We start from the raw sequence: 24,898 nt of genomic DNA, 5'->3' as shown, positions 1-24,898 counted from the left end.
CCAACTTTAGTCCCTCGTTCTACATCACGAAAAAGAGATATCCTTGCTTGTTATCATGTTGTTGTTTGTGGACGTTGATGCACAGGCTAGATGCTGTCGTTTATTTTTACATGCAAACACAGTCAGACTGTCTATTTCACTGACTGACCTCGTGGAATGTCCCATGATCAGTGCTGTGTTAACGCATTATTACCTGTGTTAAAGGGGTGCTGCATGAAAAAGCTTGACTTTGTGGGCGGCACAGTGGGGCAACTGGTCCTTGCGGGGATCGCGTGGGTTTCCTCCGGGTGCTTCGGTTTCCCCCCACGTCGCAGAGACGTGCGGGTTTGTTGGTTAATGCCTTTTCTAATGTCTTTTAGAGACAAAACAAGTGGAATTCATTGCCACAGACGGCTGTGGAGGCCAAGTCATTGGGTGTATTTAAGGCAGAGGTTGATTCTTGATTAATGCGGGTGTCGGGGGTTAGGGGGAGAAGGCAGAAGAATGGGGTTGAGAGGGAAAGGTAGATCGACCATGATTGAATGGCGGAGTAGACTTGATGGGCCAAATGGCCTAATTCTGCTACTATGAATTATGAACTTAATTGGCCTCTGTAAATTTCTACAAGTATGTAGGAAGTGGACGCGAATGTGGGATAACATAGAATTAGTGTGAATGCTGGTCAGGTTGGGCATAGTGGGCCGAACGGCCTGTTTCCCTGCTGTATCCTGCAATCAATTAAACTGAGGGCCTGTAAAAGATCTCATCAGGCTGTGCAAAGTAAAACTGTGTTTACTATTGATGTCTTGACCATTCAACCAACCTACCCAAGTTACCCCGAGCCAAGTGACCCCTCCCCAAGTGACCCCTCTCCAAGTGACCCCTCTCCAAGTGACCCCGAGCAAAGTAGATGAACTGATTATTCATTGTAATGTGTAGGAAGGAACTGCAAATGCTGGTTTAAACTGAAGATAGACGCAAAAAGCTGGAGTAACTCAGCGAGACAGGCAGCATCTCTGGAGAAAAGGAATGGGTGATGTTTCGGGGTCGAGGCCCCTCTTCAGACGGGAAAGGGAAACAAGAGATATAGAGAGATAAAGAACAAATGAATGAAAGATACGCAAAAAAAAGTGACGATGATAAAGGAAACAGGCCATTGTTAGTTGTGGGCTAGGTGAAAACGAGTTACAGACAATGAGATTCAGCAAGACAGCTTTGAAGCAGGCACAACGACTTGTGTGGGGGAAGGACGGAGAGAGAGGGGACGCAAGGGTTACTTGACGTTAGAGAAATCAATATTCATGCCGCTGGGTTGTAAGCTGCCCAAGCGAAATACGAGGTGCTGTTCCTCCAATTTGCGTTTGGCCTCACTCTGACAATGGAGGAGGCCCAGGACAGAAAGGTCAGTGTGGGAATGGCAAGGGGAGTTAAAATGGTTGGGAACCGGGAGATCAGGTAGGCCCGGGCGGACTGAGCGAAGGTGTTCTTTCCTATTCTTTTTGATTTGTTCTTTCCATGGGATCTTCATCTGTTCATGCCACAACGGTTATCAGCAGCACTTCAAAGCCATCCGCTGACTGCCAGCTTACAATTCCCTTGGGATGCGAGGTGAAGCTCTTTCTTTTAATGGCTAATGTTCAAAAATAATGCATAGAAGCACATTGCATGAGTGGTTTACTAGAGATGACCTGATGCAGCTTTATACCACTTTGGTTAGGCCGCATGTGGAGTATTGCGTGCAGTTCTGGACACAGCAAGGATATGGAGGATTTGGAAAGGGTGCAGAGGAGGTTTACCAGAACGATGTCTGGATTAGGGGGTATTAGCTACAGGGAGAGGTTGGACAAACTTGGATTGTGGCCTCTGGAACACCAGGGGTTGCTGGTAGAAATACAGAACATTATGAGGGGCATAGATAGGGGAGACAGTCAAAACCTGTTACCCAGGACGGAAATGTCAAATACAAGATGGGCAGAGCCTTAAGGTGAGAGGGGCAAAGTTTAAAGGAGATGTGCGGGACAAGTGTATTTACGGAGAGGGTGGTGAGTGATTGGAACACACTGTCAGGGGTGGTGGTGGAGGCAGATACCAAAGGTTCAAAGGTTTCAAAGGTCTTTTATTAAGGTACAGTGTTCTGCCAAATACCATACAGCCATACGATTAAAGAAAGCAACAAGTCAAGTCAAGTCAATTTTATTTGTACAGCACATTTAAAAACAACCCACGTTGACCAAAGTGCTGTGCATCAGTTCAGGTACTAAGAAACGAACATACAATGGTACACAAACATCACAGCACATACATAAACAGTTCACAGCGCGAGTTCACAAGACACACAACTACATAAAGGTTAACATTAACATCCACCACAGCAGACTCCCCACGTTCCTCACTGTGATGGAAGGCAAACAAGTCCAAACTTCTTCGTCTTTAGGTGTTATTTAGGAGACTTTTGGGCAGGAATATGGATATGCATGGAATGGAGGGATATGTGCCAGACAAATAAGGGTTATGTGTAGGCAAATAAGGGTTGGCTCGGCACGGACATTGTGGGCTGAAGGGCCGCTTCCTGAGCTGTGTTGTCCTACGTTCTGCGGTTTTACCGACCACGATTTTCCAGCTCACAATCATCTGGGCTGAGAGGGACGGTAGGGAGTGTGGCCCTTTGGCCCATCGTGCCTGTGGTTGTTCCTTGAAGGGCTATGTCGCCCAGTCCCACTCAAGTGCTCCTACCCCACAGCTTCATGTACTGCCTCTTCTGGGAAATGATTTACACAGTTCTGACGATACCGTAGGCTTTATATGTCTGTGAGCGTGGAGAATAAGTTAGTGGACCGGCAGCTAGAGTTCTGAACCATTGGTGCTGTGCACCATCACAGCTGCGAATATCAATTCAAGTAATTAAATAAATCTGGAATTGATCAAATAAAAGTCTAGCCACGGTAACCATGAAACGTCCAGGCTGTTGTAACGATCCTGTGTAGGAAGGAACTGCAGGTGCTGGTTTAAACCAAGGATAGACACAAAACGCTGGAGCAACTCCAGCATTGTGTGCCTATCTTTTGTTGTAAAGATCCATCGGGTTTACCAATGCCCTTCAGGAAGAAATTCTGCTGCCTCTGTACAAAGTGCAGGAGGAACTCAGTGGGTCAGACAGCACCCGTGGACGGAATGGACCCTTCCTCGGACCATAACGTTTCAGGCCGGGACCCTGCTTCAGACTGACCGGGAGAGCCTGATCGGATTGATCAGTCACGGGGCAGCGAATCTTTGTCGGCAACACAACTGAACATCAGACTTAAACAGGCAGAGGCCCCTCGGCCCACTGTGTCTCTGCTGACCATAATCCTGAGACCGGCTCTTATCTGCCTGCACGTAATCCATAACCCCTCCATTCTGTGCGTGTCCCTTCTTCAGAAGGGACTGATCAGTCTGAAGAAGGGCCCTGATCCGACACGTCTCCCGTTCAGTCCTTCTATAGATGCTGCCTTTGACCCGCTCAGTTCCTCCAGCATTTTGTGTTTTGCTCAAGATTCCAGCATCTGCAGTTACTTGCATCTCCATTGTGCTGTCTCCCCCTTGGTCTGGCCTAAACGTGACTCCAGCCTTGTTAGTGGTTGCCTCCTAGCGTGGAAATGGATCATAAATACTGAATGCCAGCTACAGAATGAATAAGCAGAGGGAAAATAAACTGTGCCTGCTTGACAACCCACTGAAGTGTACCAGTCCAAAATCATGCTTTGTATTTTTTTCTGTCCTTGGGAGTTCCTTCTGCCCTGCTGCGACATCAGTCGGTCCAGTGAGGGACCTGGGTTCGATCCTGGTCTTGGGTGCTATCTGTGTGGACAACTGTGTTGCTTGTTCTCCCTGTGACCATGTGGGTTTCCTCCAGGTGCTCCGGTCTCCTCCCGCATCCTAAAGGCATGCGGGTTTGTGGGGTAATAGTCCTCGGTAAGTTGCCCCTAGTGTGTCGAGAGTGGATGTGAAAGTGGGATAACACAGAACTAGCACAAACTAGCTCTACGTTATACCCTACCACTAACGTACAGGGAGTGGATGCATAAATTGGAAGAACATGGAACTGGTGTGAACGGGTGATCGATGATCAGTGAAGAAAGCCAATGGAATGTTGGCCTTCGTAACAAGAGGAGTTGAGTATAGGAGCAAAGAGGTCCTTCTACAGTTGTACCGGGCCCTGGTGAGACCGCACCTGGAGTACTGTGTGCAGTTTTGGTCTCCAAATTTGAGGAAGGATATTCTTGCAGTGTAGGTTCACTAGGTTAATTCCCGGAATGGCGGGACTGTCGTATGTTGAAAGGCTGGAGCGATTGGGCTTGTATACACTGGAATTTAGAAGGATGAGGGGGGATCTTATTGAAACATATAAGATAATTAGGGGATTGGACACATTAGAGGCAGGAAACATGTTCCCAATGTTGGGGGAGTCCAGAACATGGGGCCACAGTTTAAGAATAAGGGGTAGGCCATTTAGAACGGAGATGAGGAAGAACTTTTTCAGTCAGAGAGTGGTGAAGGTGTGGAATTCTCTGCCTCAGAAGGCAGTGGAGGCCAGTTCGTTGGATGCTTTCAAGAGAGAGCTGGATAGAGCTCTTAAGGATAGCGGAGTGAGGGGGCAGGAACGGGGTACTGATTGAGAGTGATCAGCCATGATCGCATTGAATGGCGGTGCTGGCTCGAAGGGCTGAATGGCCTACTCCTGCACCTATTGTCTATTGTCTATTGTCTATCAACGCGGACTCGGTGGGCCGAAGGGCCTGTTTGCACAGGTAGACACAAAAAGCTGGAGTAGCTTCAGCGGGACGGGCAGCATCTCCGGAGAGAAGGAGTGGGTGACATTTTGGGTCGAGACCCTTCTTCAGGGCCTGTTTCCGTGCGGTATCTCTAAACTAACCGAGGGTAAACATTCCTTACGAAGATGTCCAGATTTGCGAAGAGGTATTAGGTATTAGGTATTGGCAGTAGGTTCCAAAGAATTATTCTGGTGGGTACCCTGGACTAGAATGTGTTAACTTGGCCAATAAACGTATTCATTCATTCATTCATTCATTCATTCATTCATTCATTCATTCATTCATTCATTTATTAATGTATGTAGGGGGGGGCGTCTTCAGCTACAGACAAGCGTTTACGGAGGGCACCTGGAACAACAGCAACAGTCCAGGACTGTGTGTGAGTATGCATTACATTGCCCGGAGTGTACCTGTACTTACAAGGCAGCCCTGTGAGTGAGTCGGTATTTAGAGGAGTGCCCCAGGATAGCGTTAATACCTTTCCGATGCTCCCTGGAGCATATCAGTATTTACAGGGGCATTCCCTGGGACAGTGTAAGCGTTTACAGGTCATTATTTTAGGAACGTGTGCGCGTATTTACAGCATTCCCACAGGAGCGTGCAGGTATTTACAGGAGTAGTCGGGAATATTTCATCATTCACGGGACATCCCCACTATGCATTAGCCTTGGCAGAGGGGGCCGTAAGAGGATGTTAGTTCTTCCAGATGATCCCCGGGAGTTTATAAATATTCAACGATGGATTCGTGGACGTGGTAATCTATGTGCGAGAGGATTCCCAGCAGACTGTGAATGTTGCAGGATAGTCTCTGAAATGTATCAGTAATTACCGAGATTCCAGGGAAGGCTTAAATATTTATCCGACCCTCTCAGGAGTTTATCGCGCACAGAGTAGCCATCGACCTGTGTACAGAATGTGTAGGAAGGAACTGCAGATGCTGGTTTAACCGAAGGTAGACACAAAATGCTGGAGTAACTCAGCGGGACAGGCAGCACTCTCTGGAGAGAAGGAATGGGTAACGTTTCGGGTCGAGACCCTTCTTCAGACCCTTCTTCAGAAGAAGGGTCTCGACCCGAAACGTCACCCATTCCTTCCCTTCTCTCCAGAGATGCTGCCTGTCCCGCTGAGTTACTCCAGCTTTCTGTGTCTATCTTGAGTGTGTACAGAGGTCCCCGCAGGTGTGCCAGACCTTCCGGTGAAGTTAGTCCCACTCTGCGATCCGTGGGAGGAAGTTCCGGCTCTTTCGCACAGCGGCTGTGAGGTTTTAGACTTCAGACTTTGGAGATACAGGCGGGAAACAGGCCCTTCGGCCCATCGAGTCTACCCCAGCCAGCGATCACCCCGTACATTAGCACTATTTTACACATTGAAATTAGCACCATTAGCACTATCCCACACATTGTATACACTGGAATTTAGAAGGATGAGAGGGGATCTTATTGAAACATATAAGATTATTAAGGGGTTAGACACGTTAGAGGCAGGAAACATGTTCCCAATGTTGGGGGAGTCCAGAACCAGGGCCCACAGTTTAAGAATAAGGGGTAGGCCATTTAGAACGGAGATGAGGAAAAACTTTTTCAGTCAGAGAGTTGTAAATCTGTGGAATTCTCTGCCTCAAGGCAGAGGCCTTAAGGCACTGAAGGCAGTGGAGGTCAATTCTCTGAATGCTTTCAAGAGAGAGCTAACATAACATAACATAACATAACAACACTTTATTGTCACTCGGCACAACACCGAGCGAAATTTCAGCAGTCACACAAAATACAGCAAAAAGAAAAGAACACAGGACACCCGACCCCAACACAAACATCCATCACAGTGACTCCAAACACCCCCTCACTGTGATGGAGGCAACAAAACTTCCCCTCTCTTCCCCCCGCACCCACGGACAGGCAGCTCGACCCCTACCGAGGCAAACGACACGCACAGCCCCGGCAAGGGGATGGAAGGCCCCCCGGCCGAGCCGCCCCGGGCACCGAAACGTCCCGCGGCCGCACCGGGCGATGTTAAGTCCAACGGCCGAGCCGCACCGGGCACTGAAACGTCCCGCGGCCGAACAGCGCTGACGATGTTAAGTCCAGCGGCCAAGCCGCACCGGGCACTGAAACGTCCCGCGGCCACACCGGGCGATGTTAAGTCCAGCGGCCGAGCCGCACCGGGCACTGAAACGTCCCGCGGCCACACCGGGCACTGAAACGTCCCGCGGCCACACCGGGCGATGTTAAGTCCAGCGGCCGAGCCGCACCGGGCACTGAAACGTCCCGCGGCCGCACCGGGCGATGTTAAGTCCAGCGGCCGAGCCACACCGGGCACTGAAACGTCCCGCGGCCGAGCTGCGCCGGCAATGTTAAGGCCCGCAGCCGAGCCGCACCGGGCACTGAAACGTCCCGCAGCCGAGCTGCGCCGGCAATGTTAAGGCCCGCAGCCGAGCCGCACCGGGCACTGAAACGTCCCGCAGCCGAGCTGCGCCGGCAATGTTAAGGCCCGCAGCCGAGCCGCACCGGGCACTGAAACGTCCCGCAGCCGAGCTGCGCCGGCAATGTTAAGGCCCGCAGCCGAGCCGCGCCCCGGGGAAGAGACCTAATAAAATAAAGGTTTCCCCCCGCCCCACCCCCCCCACCCCACCCCACACCCCCACCACACACCCCCACCACACATACACAGCCAAAAACAGAAACAAAAACCATCCCAACACCGACACAAACAAAAAAAAAGAAAAAAAGACAACAGACTGCCAGAGAGCCGCAGCCGTTAGGCGCAGCCAACTCCTCTTAAGGATAGAGCTCTTAAGGATAGCGGAGTCAGGGAGTATGGGGAGAATGCAGGAACAGGGTACTGATTGGGAATGATCAGCCATGATCACATTGAATGGTGGTACTGGCTCGATGGGGCGAATGGCCTCCTCCTGCACCTATTGTCTATATTGTCTATATATTTACAATTTTACCGAAGCCAATTTTAACCGACAAATCCGCATGTTTTTGGAGTGTGGGAGGAAACCGGAGCACCCGGAGAAAACCCACACCGGTCACAGGGAGAAGGTACAAACCCTGTTCAGACAGCACCCGTAGCCAGGATCGAACCCATGTCCCTGGCGCCGCAAGGCAGCAGCCCTATCTCTATGCCACCCTGACGCCTAGTAATATATTTCCACTCTCAGCAAGGTGTATGGTTTGGAGGAGAACATTCAGCTGGTGGTGTTCCCGCATGCCTGAAGTTATGATGCAGCTCTGTAGAACTTTGGGTTGGGCCGCATTTGGAGTATTGCGTGCATTTCTGGTCGACCCATTGCAAAAAAGATGTGGAGCCTTTGGAGAGGAGGTTTACCAGAATGCTGCCTGGATGACAGAGATTCAGCTGCGGGGGCAGGTTGGATAGACTTTGCTTTCTCTGGCCGCGGGATTTTTCCCTGCTCGGCGGGGGCTTCAATGTCGGGAGCCATGACCGCCCCGACGTGCAGCAACAGCGGCAGCGACAGCGTGTTCGCCCGCCCCGGATCGCGGGGCTTGAGTCGGCCCGCTGCGGACCTTTCACCGTCCGGCGCGGCCTGGAACGTGGCAACGACACCAGCCTGACCGCGGGAGAAGACGGCAGGGGAAGGGAAAAGACATTCTGGCCTTCCATCACAGTGAGGAGGGGACTGGAGGAGACTCACTGTGATGGATGTTTCTTTTTTTTTTGCATGTTGGTTGGGGTTGTGTAATTTGCTTATTTTATTGCTTTTATTGTTGGACTGTGGGTGACTAAATTTCGACCAAAAAACTTGTTTTTTGGATGACAAATAAAGATATCTTGAATCTTGAATCTTGAACGTCAGAGGTTGAGGGGAGACTTGATCGTTGTATGCAAAATGATGAGAGGCAGAGAGAGGGTAGACAGTCAGAACCTTTTTTCCAGGGTGGAAATGTTTAAGGCTAGAGGGCAGGTTTTTTGCAAGAGGATGGTGGGGGGCTGGATCGCCCTGCCAGTGGTGGGTAGTGGAGGTATTCAAGAAGCTTCTGGGTGGGCACTTGGAAGTGCAGGGAATAGAGGGATATGGATCATGTGCAGGCAGGTGAGATCAGTCTAACTTGGCATCATGTTCGGCACAGACATTGTGAGTCGAAGAGCTAATTGCTACGCTGTACAGTTCTATGATTCGTGCTCAATGCCTTCCTGGTGTTGAAGGTTGTGGGATTGGGAGTTGCAAGAAGCGTAGCCTTGGTAAATAACGGCAGAGCATTTTTTACATCAGACACAATGCAGCCATTGTGTGCCGATGATAAAGGGAATGGATGTTTAGCGTGGCTGATAACAAATAGCCTGCTTTGTCCGAGAAAGTGCCGAGCTTCTTGTTGAGTGTAACTGCTGGAACTCTACCTCTCCGGGCAAGAAGAACAGGTTCTATCATGCAAAGCCTTTTCAAGTGGTGAGTTATTGACTGCAGCAAACTCATCCTTTTAAGCTTCACCAATAAGCATAGTATTTATGTGTCTACTCCAGTTGAATTTCTGGTCAGTAGTGAATCCCAGATAGTTGATGATAAGATATAAGCGATAACGATGCCATCGAGTGTCAGAGCTACTTGTAAGTGGTTAGACTATCTCTTGCTGGATAGATCTCTTAAGGATGGCGGAGTCAGGGGGTATGGGGAGAAGGCGGGAATGGGGTACTGATTGAGAATGATCAGCCATGATCACATTGAATGGCGGTGCTGGCTCGAAGGGCCGAATGGCCTCCTCCTGCACCTATTGTCTATTGTCTATTACTGGCGATGCTCATTGCATCCCCTCCTCAGATGTGCCCGGACCCCCAGAGTCCCTCAGCACTTTGGCTGTTGCTCGGAGTGGCGGAGATTTATGTCAATTGATTTATGTCAAAAGGGTACGAGGACAGATGAGGAAAAATGTTTTCACTCAATGTGTGTTGAGGGACTGGATCTCGCTGCCTGAATGGGGGGGTGGGGGGGGGGGGAGGGTTGGGGGGGGGGGAGGGTTGGGGGGGTTGGTGGGGGGGTGCATGAATTCCGCCAAAATTTAGAAAGTTCCCAGAGGAACATGAAAATCATGAGAATATGAAAAAGAATAAGTCAAGTCAAGTCAAGTCAATTTTATATGTATAGCACATTTAAAAACAACCCACATTGACCAAAGTGCTGTACATCAGTTCAGGTACTAAGAAACGAACATACAATGGCACACGAACATAACAGCACATACATAAACAGTTCACAGCGCCCCCTCAGAGGGCCTCAAATGCTAGGGAGTAGAAATAGGTTTCGAGCCTGGAGTCGATGGAGGGGGCAGTTCTGATGGGGAGAGGGATGCTGTTCCACAGTCTAGGAGCTGCCTCTGTGAATAAACATCCCTCTGTGAAGCAAGTCAGAGAAGTGTGATCAACCAACGTAGTCCATTTTCTAGCTTGACTGTACGTGGTGGGCTGAGTGACCTTCTTGGAGCTGTAGATTTCTACGATTCTATAATTATGTACAGTGGGCCCACAGGAGGGCATCGTTATTTATAGTGGGTCCTTGGGAGTTTGTCATCATTAACACGAACATCGAGGGGTGAGTTAGTATTTACAGAGGGTTTTGAAGAGCCTGTAACTATTTACAATGGGTCCTGAAGTCCTGGGATTGTGTCAGTGTAGCAGGGGGACGGTCGGACCCCAAGAGTATTCACTCTATATAACAGGGTCCTGTTGTGTATGTCGGCATTAAGACTGGTCTGCAAAGTCTCTTTTCTTCTTGGAAGTATCATTTGTTGCTCATTTACTCATATCGTAGGGTTTACTCATTCAGGAATGAGCAGGTTAACATATGATGAGCACTGGGCCTATCTTCGCTGGAGTTTAGAAGAATGAGGGAGGGGGACCTCAGTGAAACGTACAGAATAGCGAAAGGTTTGGATAGAGTGGATGTGGAGAGGATGTTTCCACTAGTGGGAGAGTCTAGGACTAGAGGTCAGAGCCTCAGAATTAAAGGACGTTCTTTAAGTTTCGGTTCTTTCAGAGAGGAGATTTATTGCACAAGTATCTACACTGAACATGTACCAAGATTGGGCAGTGATGATATTGAGCATTTTTGATCCATCCAACACAGATGATGGTTTGATTAATCACGTTTGCATGAAGTAACCATAAGACATGTGCCTTTTGAACATGGTGAAACAGTGTAGTTTGATTCACCACCCTCTGACTATAGAGATTCCTCCTCATCTCCTTCCTCAACCGGGAAAATATCTTGCCTGATCATTGAAATGGAATATTTAACCCATTCTCTTCTGTTAATGGCACTGCATTATGAAAGTGGACAATTATAAAGCACTTTTCACATTCAAAGATCATCTCTGAGTGGTTCTCAGCCAATGGATCACTCTTGAATTGCAGTCTATTCTGCCACAAATTTACATGCAACAAGGTCCCCAAATGCAGAGAGGGAAGCTGCAACTAGGACTTACGCAGACGCAAGGAAGTGCAGATGATGTAACCCTGTGCAAAACACAAAGTGCTGGAGTAACGCGGTGGCTCAGGCAGCATCTGTGGAGGGACTGGACAGGCGATGTTTCAGGTCGGGACCCCTTCTTCGTAGGTTTCTTCAACGAGGACTTATGTGATGTTTTAACTTAGGAAAATATCTCAAGATGTTTCACAAGACCAAGGTGACATTTGCCAAAGATCACTTATTTTTCATTGAAGAGCAGATTTGAAGTAACCAACATACAAGCACCTGCCCCCACCCCCCCCTTTCCCTCCTCCCCTTTTATCTTCCCTGTGCCCCACCTGGATACACGCCAATGTCTCCCTTTCCCTACCCCCCATTCCCTTCCACCTATATTCCTTCCTCTGGCTTCACATTTCACGTACCTTCTAATCAGATATCCCTCACCAATATCCACCTATCACCTGCCAAACTTTGTCCCGCCACCATCTCTCCTCCAGCTTTGATCCCTCACCAATCCAATCAGTCTGAAGAAGGGTCCCAACCCAAAACATCACCTATCACTCCCTCCAGAGATGCTGCCTGACCTTCTCGGTTGACTCCACCACTTTGTGTCATTTTTTTCTGCGCGTAAACTAGGTTCAAACCTAATCTACGCTAACGGATTGCATGACTCGTGACTGTTTTTGTTTTCACAAAGGGTGGTGGGTGTGTGGTATGGAACGAGTTGCCGGAGGAGATGGTTGAGGCAGATACTGTCGCAAAGTTTAAGTTTATGGACCAAGCGCAGGCAGGTGGGACTCGTGTAGCTGGGACATGTTGGCCGGTGTGGGGGATGGAAGGGCCTGTTTCCACGCCGCATGACTCCAAGACTCAGAGAAACATTGGATCCCCACGAAGGGCAGGAGGCCACTCGGCCCAAGGTTCCTGTGCTCCCTGTCTAAATCCATCCAAATATTCCCACCCCCCACCCCTCCTCCCTTTGGCTCTTTCCCCACAGTCTGTCATTTCTTTTCTTCTTCAATTATGTATTAAATTCCCTTCCAAAAGTTAATTTTGAATCAGTGCCGTCCAGCCTTTCAGGCAGTGTGTTCCTAATCACAACAACTCATGTGAAAATATATTTCCTCGTGTCTGGTTATTTTGCCAATCAAATCTGTGTCCTCCGGTTACCATTCATGCTGCCAGTGGAAATGGTTTTTTCCTACTTACTCAATCAAAACCCTTAATGACTTCAAACACTTTTATTAAACCTCCTCTGCTCCTAGGAGAACAATCCCACACTCCTCATACAAATGAAGTTCCATATCCCTGGTATCGTTCGAGTAAATTCTCTTTTGCAGTTGCCTTTAAGGGCTGAATTTGAAATGAGTTTGATCACTCCACTGCCAAGGCAGCACAAAAAAAACCTTAATGGAAATCTCATTCAGGGAAGGTAGCCGGGGAGGAGATAAGGGGAAAGAAAAACCTCTTGCCACAACAATAGGGTAGCCACAGTGAAGTAGCTGGTAAGAGCCGCCGCCTCACGGCACCAGAGACCCAGGTTCGATCCTGCCCTCGGGTGCTGTCTGTGTGGAGTTTACATGTTCTTCCCTGGGACCGCGTGGGTTTCCTCCGGGTGCTCTGGTTTCCACCCGCATCCCGAAGACGTGCAGTTTTGTAGGTTAACTGGCCCTCGTGCCCCTGGTGCGTAGGGAGTGGATGAGAAAGTAAGATAGCACAGAACGAGGATGAACGGGAGATTGATGGTCGACTCGGTGGGTTGATGGGCCTGTTTCCATGCTGTACCAGAATCTGTAATTTTTTGTTTCTGCACTTTGTCTCCATTTAGCAATGGATGGGTTCATTCCACAATGTCGGAATATCACTGCGATCCTGCTGTGCATAGTCATTCATCTCCAGCACTTGGGTGGATATGGGATGGAAGTTCAACCTTGCTGGATGTCCAGCCCAAAGAAGCAAATGTCCCCTCCCACATCCCCACTCAACCCCCATGTCCATCCCTCTGATATCCTGATTTAAGGAAAGTCCGCACAGGTCGAATGCTCAGTCATCTGTGAGTCTCGATAGGTCAGTAAGCATTCCCCAATCACCAAGAAAGCTCCTGGCTCAGTGGTCTAATGGGACAATGCTTTTCTTTTCAGTTTTAGACTTTAGAGATACAGCGCAGAAACAGGCCCTTTGGACCATCGACCAACGATCACCATAGTCAATAGTCAAGTTTATTTGTCACATACACATAAATGTGCAGTGAAATGAAAGATTACCCACAGTCCAACAATAAGAGCAACAAAAATAAGCAATAACACACACAATAACAAAACCAACACGAAACAAAAAAAAGAAACATCCATCACAGTGAGTCTCCTCCAGTCACCTCCTCACTGTGATGGAAGGCCAGAATGTCTTTTCTCTTCCCCTGCCGTCTTCTCCCGCGGTCAGGCTGTTGAATTTGCCACGTTCCAGGCCGCGCCGGACGGTGAAAGGTCCGCCATGTACCTTCGCACGATCCTACACACTCTCGTGACAATGTACAATTTTGCCGAAGCCAATTAACCTGCAAACCTGCGCGACTTTGGAGTGTGGAAGAAAACCGGAGCATCTGGAGAAAACCCACGCGGTCACAGGGAGAACGTACAAACTCCGTGCTGACTGCACCCGTAGTCAGTATTGAACCTGGGCCTCTGGCGCTGTGAGGCAGCAACTCTCCCTGTGCAAAACTATGCCGCCCACAATTGCTAGCCTAATGTAAGATGACAGATACTTGGATTTGCACAGCCCAAGTTCTCAGGAGGCAGCACTCTTTGGCTGGCAGCAGAGTTGTGAATAGTTGGTGTCAGGAGTCCAAGAGTTGAGCCACTTACTCACCGTTCCAGAAAGAAGCTTATTAAAATAGCCCGGCCAATAGACTTTGAGGAAAACATTTATTAACTCAATACAAATCTCATTTAATCTCTCCCACTCTTGGCCCCTCCAGTAGCAATGATAATGTCTGGTATATAACACCGCAGCAAGTATCGTGAATTATTATTTATTATTTATTTTTTTGCAATGTAAGACGTTGTCAAAGATTTGAAATGTGCAGCCAGTGCCTTGAAGTGACATTGTGATTTATGACTTGCTAAAGACACTGCTTTCAATAGACTTTCTAATCCCCAATTCCTCTTTCTCTTTCTTATCTTCCAGATGAATCGACCCATTCAGGTGAAGCCTGCGGACAGCGAGAGTCGTGGAGGTAGTTGTAACTAATATTTTATTGATCTGGAGATACCAGTGATGGCACTTCCTTGATATTTTAATCAGTCATGACTGAACGTATTTGTGGTGCATTTAAATATTCTCACCGTTTGGCAGCCCTTTTTGCATCTCCCATCACGATTAAGCCATCCTCTCTGGAGGCTTGCACGTTCATAGATTCATGAGTGAGAGGAGCAGGATTAGGCCATTCGGCCCATCGAGTCTACTCTGCCGTTCAATCACGGCTGATCTAACTCTCCCCCTCAACCCCGTTCTCCTACCTTCTCCCCGTAACCCGTGACACCCGTACTAATCAGGAGGTCCAGCTACCTGCTGGGGGATGGGAGCAGAGAGGCATTCTGGGAGGTTGGTCACTCCTCTTGGCCTCATTGACCATGGGCGGGTGTCACAAGGGAGCAGCTCCAAGGATCCATATCGTTGCTACCTGATATCCAAACCCTTGGCCTGTGTGATGTATATGTAATGTAAATGCCAGTGCCCCCTTGAGGCCAAGAGCAGAAGCTGGCCAATGGGCTTATGCCTTGTGACTGAGGTCAGGTGACCTTCTAGGGCCAATGGGCTTGTGCCGTGTGACTGAGGTCAGTTGACCTTCTAGAAGTTTCCTGGTGAAGGATCAGTAATAAAATCTTCTTACAAGATGTCGGGCGTATATTCATTGTGCTAGCCACAACAGGGTCTTACAGAGGACATTACCTCAGCAGGTGGCGACCAGCAATGGCAGGTGGAAACAAGCCCTTCGGCCCCAACTTGCCCAAAACCTTTCAACACGAAGTGGTTGCTTATCCTACTTGAGATTTGGATGACTTAGCATTGGCTGGAGATGGTTCACAAACCATCCCCATCGGGCACAGTTTATTACCACAGCAAGAAGTGCATAAACCTTTGTTCTGATCTTCTTTGATCATATTGAGGTATATAAAATCATGAGGGGAATAGGCAAGGTGAATGCACAGAGTCTTTTAAACAGGGTAAGGGAATCAAGAACAAGAGGACATGGGTTTTAAGGTGAGAGGGGCAAGGTTTAATAGGAAACTGAAGGGCAACCTTTACACTCAGAAGGTTTATGAAATGAAATGGGTCTATCTCCACAGGAGTTAGTTGAGACGAGTACCGTAATAGCTTTTAAGAGACACTTGGACAGGTAATAATTGGAGGGATATGGGCAAAACACAGGCAATTGAGACTTGCATAGATGGGGAATAGACAAAAAGCTGGAGTAACTCAGCGGGACAGGCAGCATCTCTGGAGAGAAGGAATGGGTGACATTTTGGGTCGAGACCCTTTCTCAGAGTGAAGAAATCTCGCTGCCCGTCCCGCTGAGTTACTCCAGCTTTTTGTATCTATCTTCCGTTTTAACCAGCGTCTGCAGTTCTTTCCCACAGAACACAGATGGGGATCTTGGTTGACACGGACAGGTTGGGCCGAAGGGCCTGTTTCCATGCTGTACGACTCTAGGACTCCATGACTCTTTAACCTACTGAGGCCCAGAGGAGGCATTTCGTTGTTTTAATGAAGTGAATACTAATTAAGGAGCATTGTATTCAATGGGGGAAGTATAGTGGTGACATGTAGCCATGGTGGCCGCATTTAAGAAGCATGTTAACTGTTGTGATATGATGCTGATATTTAGTTAATAATTAATTTAAATGAAACTTAAATTAAGGTTTCAATCTGTCACTTCCCTGTGCCTCTGTGGAGAGTTTTGGCATATGGTCCTCTTCAGAAAGTGGAGTAGGAATGCAAATTTTAATTTAGTCGGTAAGTGGTGGTGGAGAATCATACTGCACAGAATAAGGCCATTATCCTTATGATGTCTTTTTGAAAGAGCAATCTAGTAACTTGACTAGCGTGATCTTTCCCCATAGCGCAGCTGAGCGTTCCATCTTAGGGACACAAGAATTCTTTCTTTGATGGCTCGTGCTGAGTTTTTTCTTCCACTGTCCGGTTTAGGCCTAACATAGAAACACAACACAAAGTGCTGGAGTAACGCAGCGGGTCCGGAGAGCATGGATAGGTGACATTTCCGGTCGGGACTTTCCTTGGGACTGAGCCTGAGGGCATCCATGCTCTCCTGAGATGCTGCCTGCCCCGCTGAGCTACTCCAGCACTTGTTATTTCTTGTTACTTCTTGTAACATCTGCACTTCCCCGTATTTAAGTCCGATGTACATGGGGCGTTGCAGGTTTACCCCAGCCTGGCACTGAAATCTCTGATTTCTTGCCATTAGCCTCTTGGCATGTGAAGGAGACCATGTGGCCAAACAAAGTGATCTTAAGGAATCTCCAACACCATTAAGCTTGGGTGAGGGGCATGGTTAGTCATAGAGTCAAGGAGTGACACCGTACCTTCGGCCCAACTTGCCCACACCGGCCAACAAGTCCCAGCCACACTAGTCCCACCTGCCAGCATTTGGTCCGTATCCCTCCAAACTTGTCCTATCCGTGTACCTGTCTAACTGTTTCTTAAATGTTGGGATAGTCCCTGCCTCAATTACCTCCTCTGGCAGCTTTGTTCCATGCCCCCACCACCCTTTGTTACCAGTGTGAAAAGTTACTTGTGTGAAAAGTCCCAGCCTATTCAACCTCTGCCTGTAGCTCACACCCTCTAGTCCTGGCAACATCCTCGCAATTCTTCTCTGCGCCCTTTCCAGCCTGACAACATCTTTCCTATAACACGGTGCCCAGAACTGAACACGATGTTCTAAATGTGGCCTCACCAATCAATGTCTTGTACAACTGCAACATGACCTCCCAACTTCTAAAGTCAATACTTTGGCTGATGAAGGCCAATGTGCCAAAAGCCTTTTTGGCCACCCGATCTACCAGCGACTCCACCTTCAGGGAACTATGCACCTGCACTCCTAGATCCCCTCTGCTCCACAACACTACCCAGAGCCCACCCATTCACTGTGTAGGCCCTGCCCTTGTTAGACTTCCCAGGTTAGGAGTGATGATTGCTTCATAGGGGCTACATTGAAACGCTGCTCAAGTGTGGACTTGGGGCATGAGTGGAATTGTGTTCATCCTGGTGGAACCCCATCCCACCTCTCCATAATGGCCAAATAGATGGCTGCACCCACCATACAATCTCGGACGAGGTCAGAGAATCTCACGGAGAGCTGGACCCCATGGAAATGGATAGCTGCCTCCTTCGAGATGACTATAAAGACTGGCGTTGTTGATGATTTGGTGGGGGCAAGGCATCCCTGCCGCTATACAGAGTCCGACACGAAACCTTACCGGACAGCAATGCTCCTTTAGCATGAAGACACATGAAACCACTGTTGCTGGAATCCTAACCCAAACACACAAGTGCTGGAGGGACTCAGGGCGTTGGGCAGCATCTGTGGAGAGAATGGACGGGCGATATTTTGGGTTGGGACCCTCCGTGGAAGAGCAATTACTTCTGAAGAAGAGTCTGAAGAAGAGTCTCGACCCGAAACATCACCCATTCCTTCTCTCCAGAGATGCTGCCTGTCCCGCTGAGTTACTCCAGCATTTTGTGTCTGTCTTCGAGTTCCTTGTCCTTTGCTCCTTCAGCATTTATTTTAATAACCATTGGAGCGATCTAGAGGAGGCACTGCCTCAGAAAGGTAGCCAATATCACAAGGACCCATACCACCCTGGCCACTCTCTGATCTCACTCCTGCCATCGGGAAGAATGTATAGGAAGGAGTCTGACCTCCAGGTTCAGGAACAGCTTCTTCCCAACAACTATCAGGCTCATGAACACTGCAAACTCCAACTAAACTATGAACAAACAACTGTTTTGGTTGCATGAGGAACTTGGGGATTTTATTTTGTACTAATTTTGTTTTTAAAACGAAACTTTGAACTTTCTTTTGTGCATTGTGTTATCTATGAGCACTGTGTTTACAGACCTGTTATGTTGCTGCAAATAAGAATTTCATTGTTCTGTCTCCGGTACTTACGCTAATTCTTCGCGCTTGACTCCTCACTTGCTACTAGACGTCTTTCGCAAGGTTTGTCTTGTGGAGTGTCGGCGAATCTGTGAGAGGCGTCGTTATATTGTGGAGACAAGGGCAGTAAACGCACAACAACATTGTTAGCACACTTTGAGCAACAGGAGGCCATGGTGGCGCAGCGGTAGAGTTGCTGCCTTACAGCGAATGCAACGCTGGAGACCTGGGTTCGATCCCGACTGCCGGTGCTGTCTGTACGGAGTTTGTACGTTCTCCCCGTGACCTGTGTGGGTTTTCTCCGAGATCTTCAGTTTCCTCCCACACTCCAAAGTCGTACAGGTTTGTAGGTTAATTGGCTTGGTAAATGTAAAACTTGTCCCCAGTGGGTGTAGGATGGTGTTAATGTGCGGGGATCGCTGGTCGGCGCGGACCCGGTGGGCCGAAGGGCCTGTTTCCACGCTGTAGCTCTGAACTACAGGAGACAAAAAATTGTCTTTAATTGCTGGAGTTAAATACATGTGAGAGTATCAGGCTCAACTTGTAGGAAGGAAGGTCCCGACCTGATACGTCACCTATCTTTTTTTCTCCAGAGATTCTGCCTGACCCGCTGAGTTACTCCAGCACTTTGTGTCTACCCACTTATTGTCACTTGTCTTGCGATTCCTGATTAGTACGGGTGTCAGGGGTTATGGGGAGAAGGCAGGAGCATGGGGATGAGAGGGAAAGATAGATCAGCCAAGATTGAATGGCGGAGTGGACATGATGGGCCGAATGGCCTACCTCTGCTCCTGGAAAGTACTGTATGAACATGAATCAATGCAATTGAAGTCAGTGGAACTCGGTGCTGGGAGTCAAATAATTCTGGTGGCCAGTACTTCCTCACTGATTTAGTACGGCCGACCAACAACTGAGCAGACAAATTCCTCCCAAAGTGTGTTTTATTTTGAACGATGAATTGATCTGAAGATCAATAAGAGAACGTACAAACTGCTGCGGACAATGCAAAGTTTGTTAACAAGGATCTCTGTGGATTTGGACTTTTGGTCTAATAATACTCAGGATTCAACTAATATAGTACTTCTCTGATGAAATGACAACCTCAAAATGCCAGATCCTTGTGAGTGCACTATTGAAAATCTTTGTTGGTGTGGTGCCATTGCTATGCTGTTGTGTTATGAGGTACATCACTGGACATGGCAGTGGGCGGAGAAGGGATCGTGGTTGTCATGGAAAGTAGGAAGATGTCGAGAATGTAAAAGGCAGTGACTGTGTAAATTTTTACTGACATCTAATCGGAGTGGGATGCAGAGTCCTACGGTTAATCATCCTGATTAGAAACAAACTAAATATGTGCGTGACTGAACCAGGGGTTATAGAAAACATAGAAACATAGAAAATAGGTGCAGGAGGAGGCCATTTGGCCCTTCGAGCCAGCACCGCCATTCATTGTGATCATGGCTGAGCATCTACAATCAGTAACCCGTGCCTGCCTTCTCCCCATATCCCTTGATTCCGCTAGCCCCTAGAGCTCTATCAAACTCTCTTTTAAATTTATCCAGTGAATTGGCCTCTACTGCCTTCTGTGGCAGAGAATTCCACAAATTCACAACTCTCTGGGTGAATTTTTTTTTTCTCATCTCAGTTTTAAATGGCCTCTCCTTTATTCTTAGACTGTGGCCCCTGGTTCTGGACTCCCCCAACATTGGGAACATTTTTCCTGCATCTACTTTGTCCAGTCCTTTTGTAGTTTTATATGTTTCTATAAGATCCCCTCTCATCCTTCTAAATTCTAAAGTGAATACAAGCCCAGTCTTTCCAATCTTTCCACATATGACAGTCCTGGGGATTAACCTCATGAACCTACGCTGCACTGCCTCAATGGCAAGGATGTCCTTCCTCAAATGTTCTCCGGAGATGTTGTCCGAACTACAGAGTTCCTCCAGCGCTTTATGTATTTTTTCTGTAGACCCGCATCTGCAGTTCCTTGTGTCTCCAGGAGTTACAACAGGTTGGGTCTCAATTCTTGGACAATGGTTGCCGTGTTATCTTGATGGTGGTGTATCTGGTGGAGCTGCTGCCTCACAGCGTGAGGGACCATTGATCGCCCACTCACACTAGTTCCATGCTATGCCACTTACGGCATCCTCTCCCTACACGCCAGGGGCAATCTATAGAGAGGCCGACGAACCTACAGGGGTGTGGGTGGAAACCTTGCATGGTCGCAGGGAGAACCTGCAAGCTCCACACAGACAGCAGCCGAGGTCAGGCTTGAACCCACGTTTTTGGCACTGTGTGATAGCTGCTCTACCAGCTCGCCACTCTGCTTCCCAGGTTTCGCGCCGCGATGTGTTTCCAAAGGGGTTGCATTCCTAGAAAACGGACCAGATCACAATTTCTGTCGATGCAAAGCCAAGTCATCTCTGTGTTTGCCCAAAAAGATAAGTGGCAAAAAATGTTATTTGTTGTTCATTTATTTACTTTATTTAAATACAACCTTTTATCTATCTCATTTTCTCTGGGACATTGGGGAGACTTGAAAGAGGTATTTAAAATTACTAGACCAAGTGGACCCGTTGGGCCCAAACCTCTCCTGCATTGGTGCAGCACCCCCTCTTCCCACCCTCCCCACTCCCCCTCCCCATCCCTCCCCCCTTCCCTCCACTCTCCCCTCCACCTTCCCCCCTCCCCCTCCCCTTCCCCTCCCCCCATTCCCCTCCCCCCCCACTCCATCCCCCTCAACCCCCCTTATCCTCCCTCCCTCCCTCCCTCCATCCCTCCCTCCCTCCATCCCTCCCTCCCTCCCTCCCTCCATCCCTCCCTCCATCCCTCCCTCCCTCCCTCCCTAGGAGATAGATTTAAACTTTAAAATGTGAATAACTTAAAAAATATAACACCGATTTCAATGAAACATCCTCCCTCAGCACCAAAGGGACGACGGTGAGTAAGGTGGGCCTAAACTTGTCGCGCTATCGTGTACCTGTTTTGGCTGTAGTTCAGGAACAAACAAACAAACAAACGGTCTGAAGAAGGGTCTCGACCCGAAACGTCACCCATTCCTTCTCTCCCGAGATGCTGCCTGACCTGCTGAGTTACTCCAGCATTGTGTGAATAAATCGATTTGTACCAGCATCTGCAGTTATTTTCTTATACTTCTTAGAGTATTAGTATATAGATGAGAGGCATAGGTAGGGTAGACAGTCAGAACCTTTTTCCCTGTGTGGAAATGTCCAACACTAGAGGGCGTAGCTTTAAGGTGAGAGGGGGAAAGTTTAACGGTGACATGTGGAGGAGGTGTTTTACACAGAGAGTGGTGGTGCCTGGGAACGCAGTGTCCGGGGTAGTGGCGGGTAGTGGTGTTTAAAGGCTCTTAGATCGGCACATTGGAAATGGAAAGGTAGATCAACCATGATTGAACGCCAGAGTAGACTCGATGGGCCGAATGGACTAGTTCTGCTCCTATAACTGATGAAAGGCAGGAAATAGCGGGATAAGGATCATGTACAGGCAGACGAGACCAGTCTAACTCGACATCATGACCAGCACAAACACTGTGGGCCAAAGGGCCCGTTCCTGTGCTGTACTGTTCTGCATTCACGAGAGTCAATATTATGCTGTGCCTCGAAGTTTGGCGTGGTGATTTTGTGAATTCAGAAGTGCTGAATTTCCATATCCCGAACAGTCTTTTGACACAGGGGGCAGCCTGAGTTCTGTAAAGCCAATGCAGAAAATGCAGAAAAGCCGATGTGGAGCACAGCAGGGAAAACTACAAAGATTTTTTTCCTCCCTCTTTTGGAACTGAGATGACAATTTGCACTTATCTTGACACGCAGCACCGTATTTGCTTGTGCAGCTGTGCCGTGCCGTGCGTTGTGTGGTCGCAGTTACGAGCTATAAATTAGGGATGGATAAGAGCCAGCGGGGAGAGCGAGGGATGGAATCAGGTGCGATCTTTTTCAAATTGACCTTGCCAAACCAGGGAGTGGTCCTCTTTACGAAGCCTTAGCTTGCCGCCACTGTTTGATGGGACAGAATCACCTGCATCTCTGCTTTGTTCCAGCTGTGGGACTGGGAAGGTGCCGTTTCCCCACCTCTCTTTCTAATCCCACAGTCTTTGAGCAGTGAGATGATTTATTGGTGTTGAAAGCCCAGGAGGATGGAGTAAATTAGTTTTATTTTCCTTTGTGAAGTTGAGGCAGGCAAACACAGCTTGAGCTGAGACAGCTTGGGGTCTACAGCAAAGGCTTTATATCTTAAAACTGATAGAGATTTCCTTGCGTCTTGTTCCAGAGAGGCTTCGGCTACACTAGACTGCTTTTATATGGAGGCCAGCAGCCAGAGCTCTCTCCTTGTGCATGCAAAACAGGAATTACAATGTGGAGAAGTTTTTCAGGCTGTGCACACTCACCTTGTTTTGTTTTTTTGTTTTGTGCTGGTTTTTCTGAAAGGCCTAAAATTTCTAATGTTATACTGGGTGGCTTAGAAACCTAGAAACATAGAAAATAGGTGCAGGAGGAGGCCATTCGGCCCTTCGAGCCAGCACCGCCATTCATTGTGATCATGGCTGATCGTCCACAATCAATAACCCGTGCCTGCCTTCAGCCCATATCCCTTGATTCCACTAGCCCCTAGAGCTCTATCTAACTCTCTCTTAAATCCATCCAGTGATTTGGCCTCCACTGCCCTCTGCAGCAGAGAATTCCACAAATTCGCAACTCTCTGGGTGAATAAGTCCCTTCTCACCTCGGTTTTAAGTTCCTTCTCACCTCAGCATCATGGGGCACAGCAAGTCAACAGTGGGAGCAACTGGATGGTGGTATGAGGGTCCTACAGTGCGGAAACAGGCCCTTCGGACCATCTTGCCCATGCCGACCAACATGCCCCAATCATACTAGTCCCGCCTGCCTGCGTTTAGCCCACATCCCTCTAAACCTATCCTATCCATATACTTGTCCACATTTCTAAAAAACATTCTGAAAGTAGCTACCTCAACTACCTCCTCCGACAACTTATTCCATATACCCACCCCCATTTGTGGGAAAATGTTGCATCTCAGGTTCTGATTAAATCTCTCTGTCCTTACCTTAAACCTACGTCGGTGTTTTGATTCCCCTACCCTGGGTAAAAGATTCTGTGCAGTTCCCCTATCTATTCCTTTCTTGAACATATACACCTCTGTAAGATCACCCCTCATTCTCCTGCGCTCCGAGGAATAGTCCTAGCCCTGGCAACATCCTTGCGGGTGCAGAGAAAGAGAGATGGGGGGGATAGAGCGAGAGGGGATAGATAGAGGGAGAGAGAGAAGGTGAAGGTGAGATGAGGGCAGAGAAAGAGACAGAGAGTGAACAAGCCAGAGAGAGTGTGGACTGCGGAAGAGAGAGTGCGAGAAAGGGAAGGAGGAAGAGGAGGAAAGGGAGTAAGAGAGAGAGAGAGAGGTGGGGAACAAAGAGGGAGAGCGGTAGAAAGAGGGAGAGCGGCGATGGAGGGGGAATTGCAGAAAACAATGGAAAAGAGCGAGGGAAAAGAAATGGAGGGAACTGGGGTATGGGGAGAAAGCAGGAACGGGGTACTGATTGAGAATGATCAGCAATGATCACACTGAATGGCGGTGCTGGCTCGAAGGGCCGAATGGCCTACTCCTGCACCTAATGTCTATTGTCTATAACTCGAGATGGCGAGCAACTGGTTCCTGATCCAAACGTTGTCTGTTTATTCCCTCCAAGGATGCTGCCTGACCCATTGAGTTCCTCCAGCACTCTTGAGTTCAAAATTCCAGCATCTGCAGTTCGTTGTGTCTCTGAAATCTTTTTTTTGTCTGTATTTTATCACTTTAAATATATTTTTATCGTAGCTTTTCTTTGAGCTTGCGCCAGTAATGGAGGAAACGTGTGAAACATATACACAAGTGTGGTTCCAGTTGGGATAAATGGCTTCGTACTGTGTTGTGAAATTCGACCTGAGTATGTGGTTTGTGCTCACCACAAGGATACTGTGTACGGATTATTCACCCAACATCACCATTGGGTTTATCCATTGGGAAATTCTTGTCCTATTTTGCTCCAGTAATTGGCCTTTACTCACAAACCCCTCTTCTGCCGACGGTCTGATCTATCCAGTTCCCTCATCATTACCCTTGAGGTTTTCCTGAGTGAGATTCTATGCAGCGCAGGAACAGGCTTTTCGGCCCACATTGTCGTTGCCGAACACGACGCCAAGACTAACTCTTAACCGAAGGACCGGGGATCAGTGGACAAGCCCTACGCCAGGCTATCAAGGAAACATCACGGGTGGCAGAGCGGAGTAGCCAGTGGCTCTGGCTGAAGAGGAAAGACCCCATCTGGTCTCCCAAATAAGCCGGCTAGGCAGATGCAGAGGGGGGTGGTTCTGGGACGCCAGAATGCACTGCTGAGCCTACTGGAGACGTCGTGGGTCCAATCAGCGAAACGTCAATGAAAGTAGGTGCCCACTTGATAACCCCAATGACGTGTCTGCCTAGCCTTTCTCAACATC

At 48.4% G+C, this 24,898-nt stretch overlaps 1 protein-coding gene across 5 annotated transcripts in view; it reads left to right on the top strand.

The window, feature by feature from the left end:
* LOC144607148 (CUGBP Elav-like family member 4) overlaps window positions 1–24,898 on the top strand; it is a 426,038-nt gene that overhangs the window by 242,931 nt on the left and 158,209 nt on the right. For all 5 annotated transcript variants that reach the window (XM_078423785.1, XM_078423782.1, XM_078423784.1 and 2 more), the window contains exon 3: window positions 14,398–14,446. In XM_078423785.1, the coding sequence (XP_078279911.1) occupies window positions 14,398–14,446 (49 nt within the window). The remainder of the gene's footprint in view (window positions 1–14,397; window positions 14,447–24,898) is intronic.

The sequence above is a fragment of the Rhinoraja longicauda genome, chromosome 28 (genome assembly GCF_053455715.1).
Source record: "Rhinoraja longicauda isolate Sanriku21f chromosome 28, sRhiLon1.1, whole genome shotgun sequence".
Taxonomy (NCBI): Eukaryota; Metazoa; Chordata; class Chondrichthyes; order Rajiformes; family Arhynchobatidae; genus Rhinoraja; species Rhinoraja longicauda.
The sequence above is the reverse complement of the archived record's forward strand: the minus strand, read 5'-3'. Positions and strand labels throughout refer to the sequence as shown.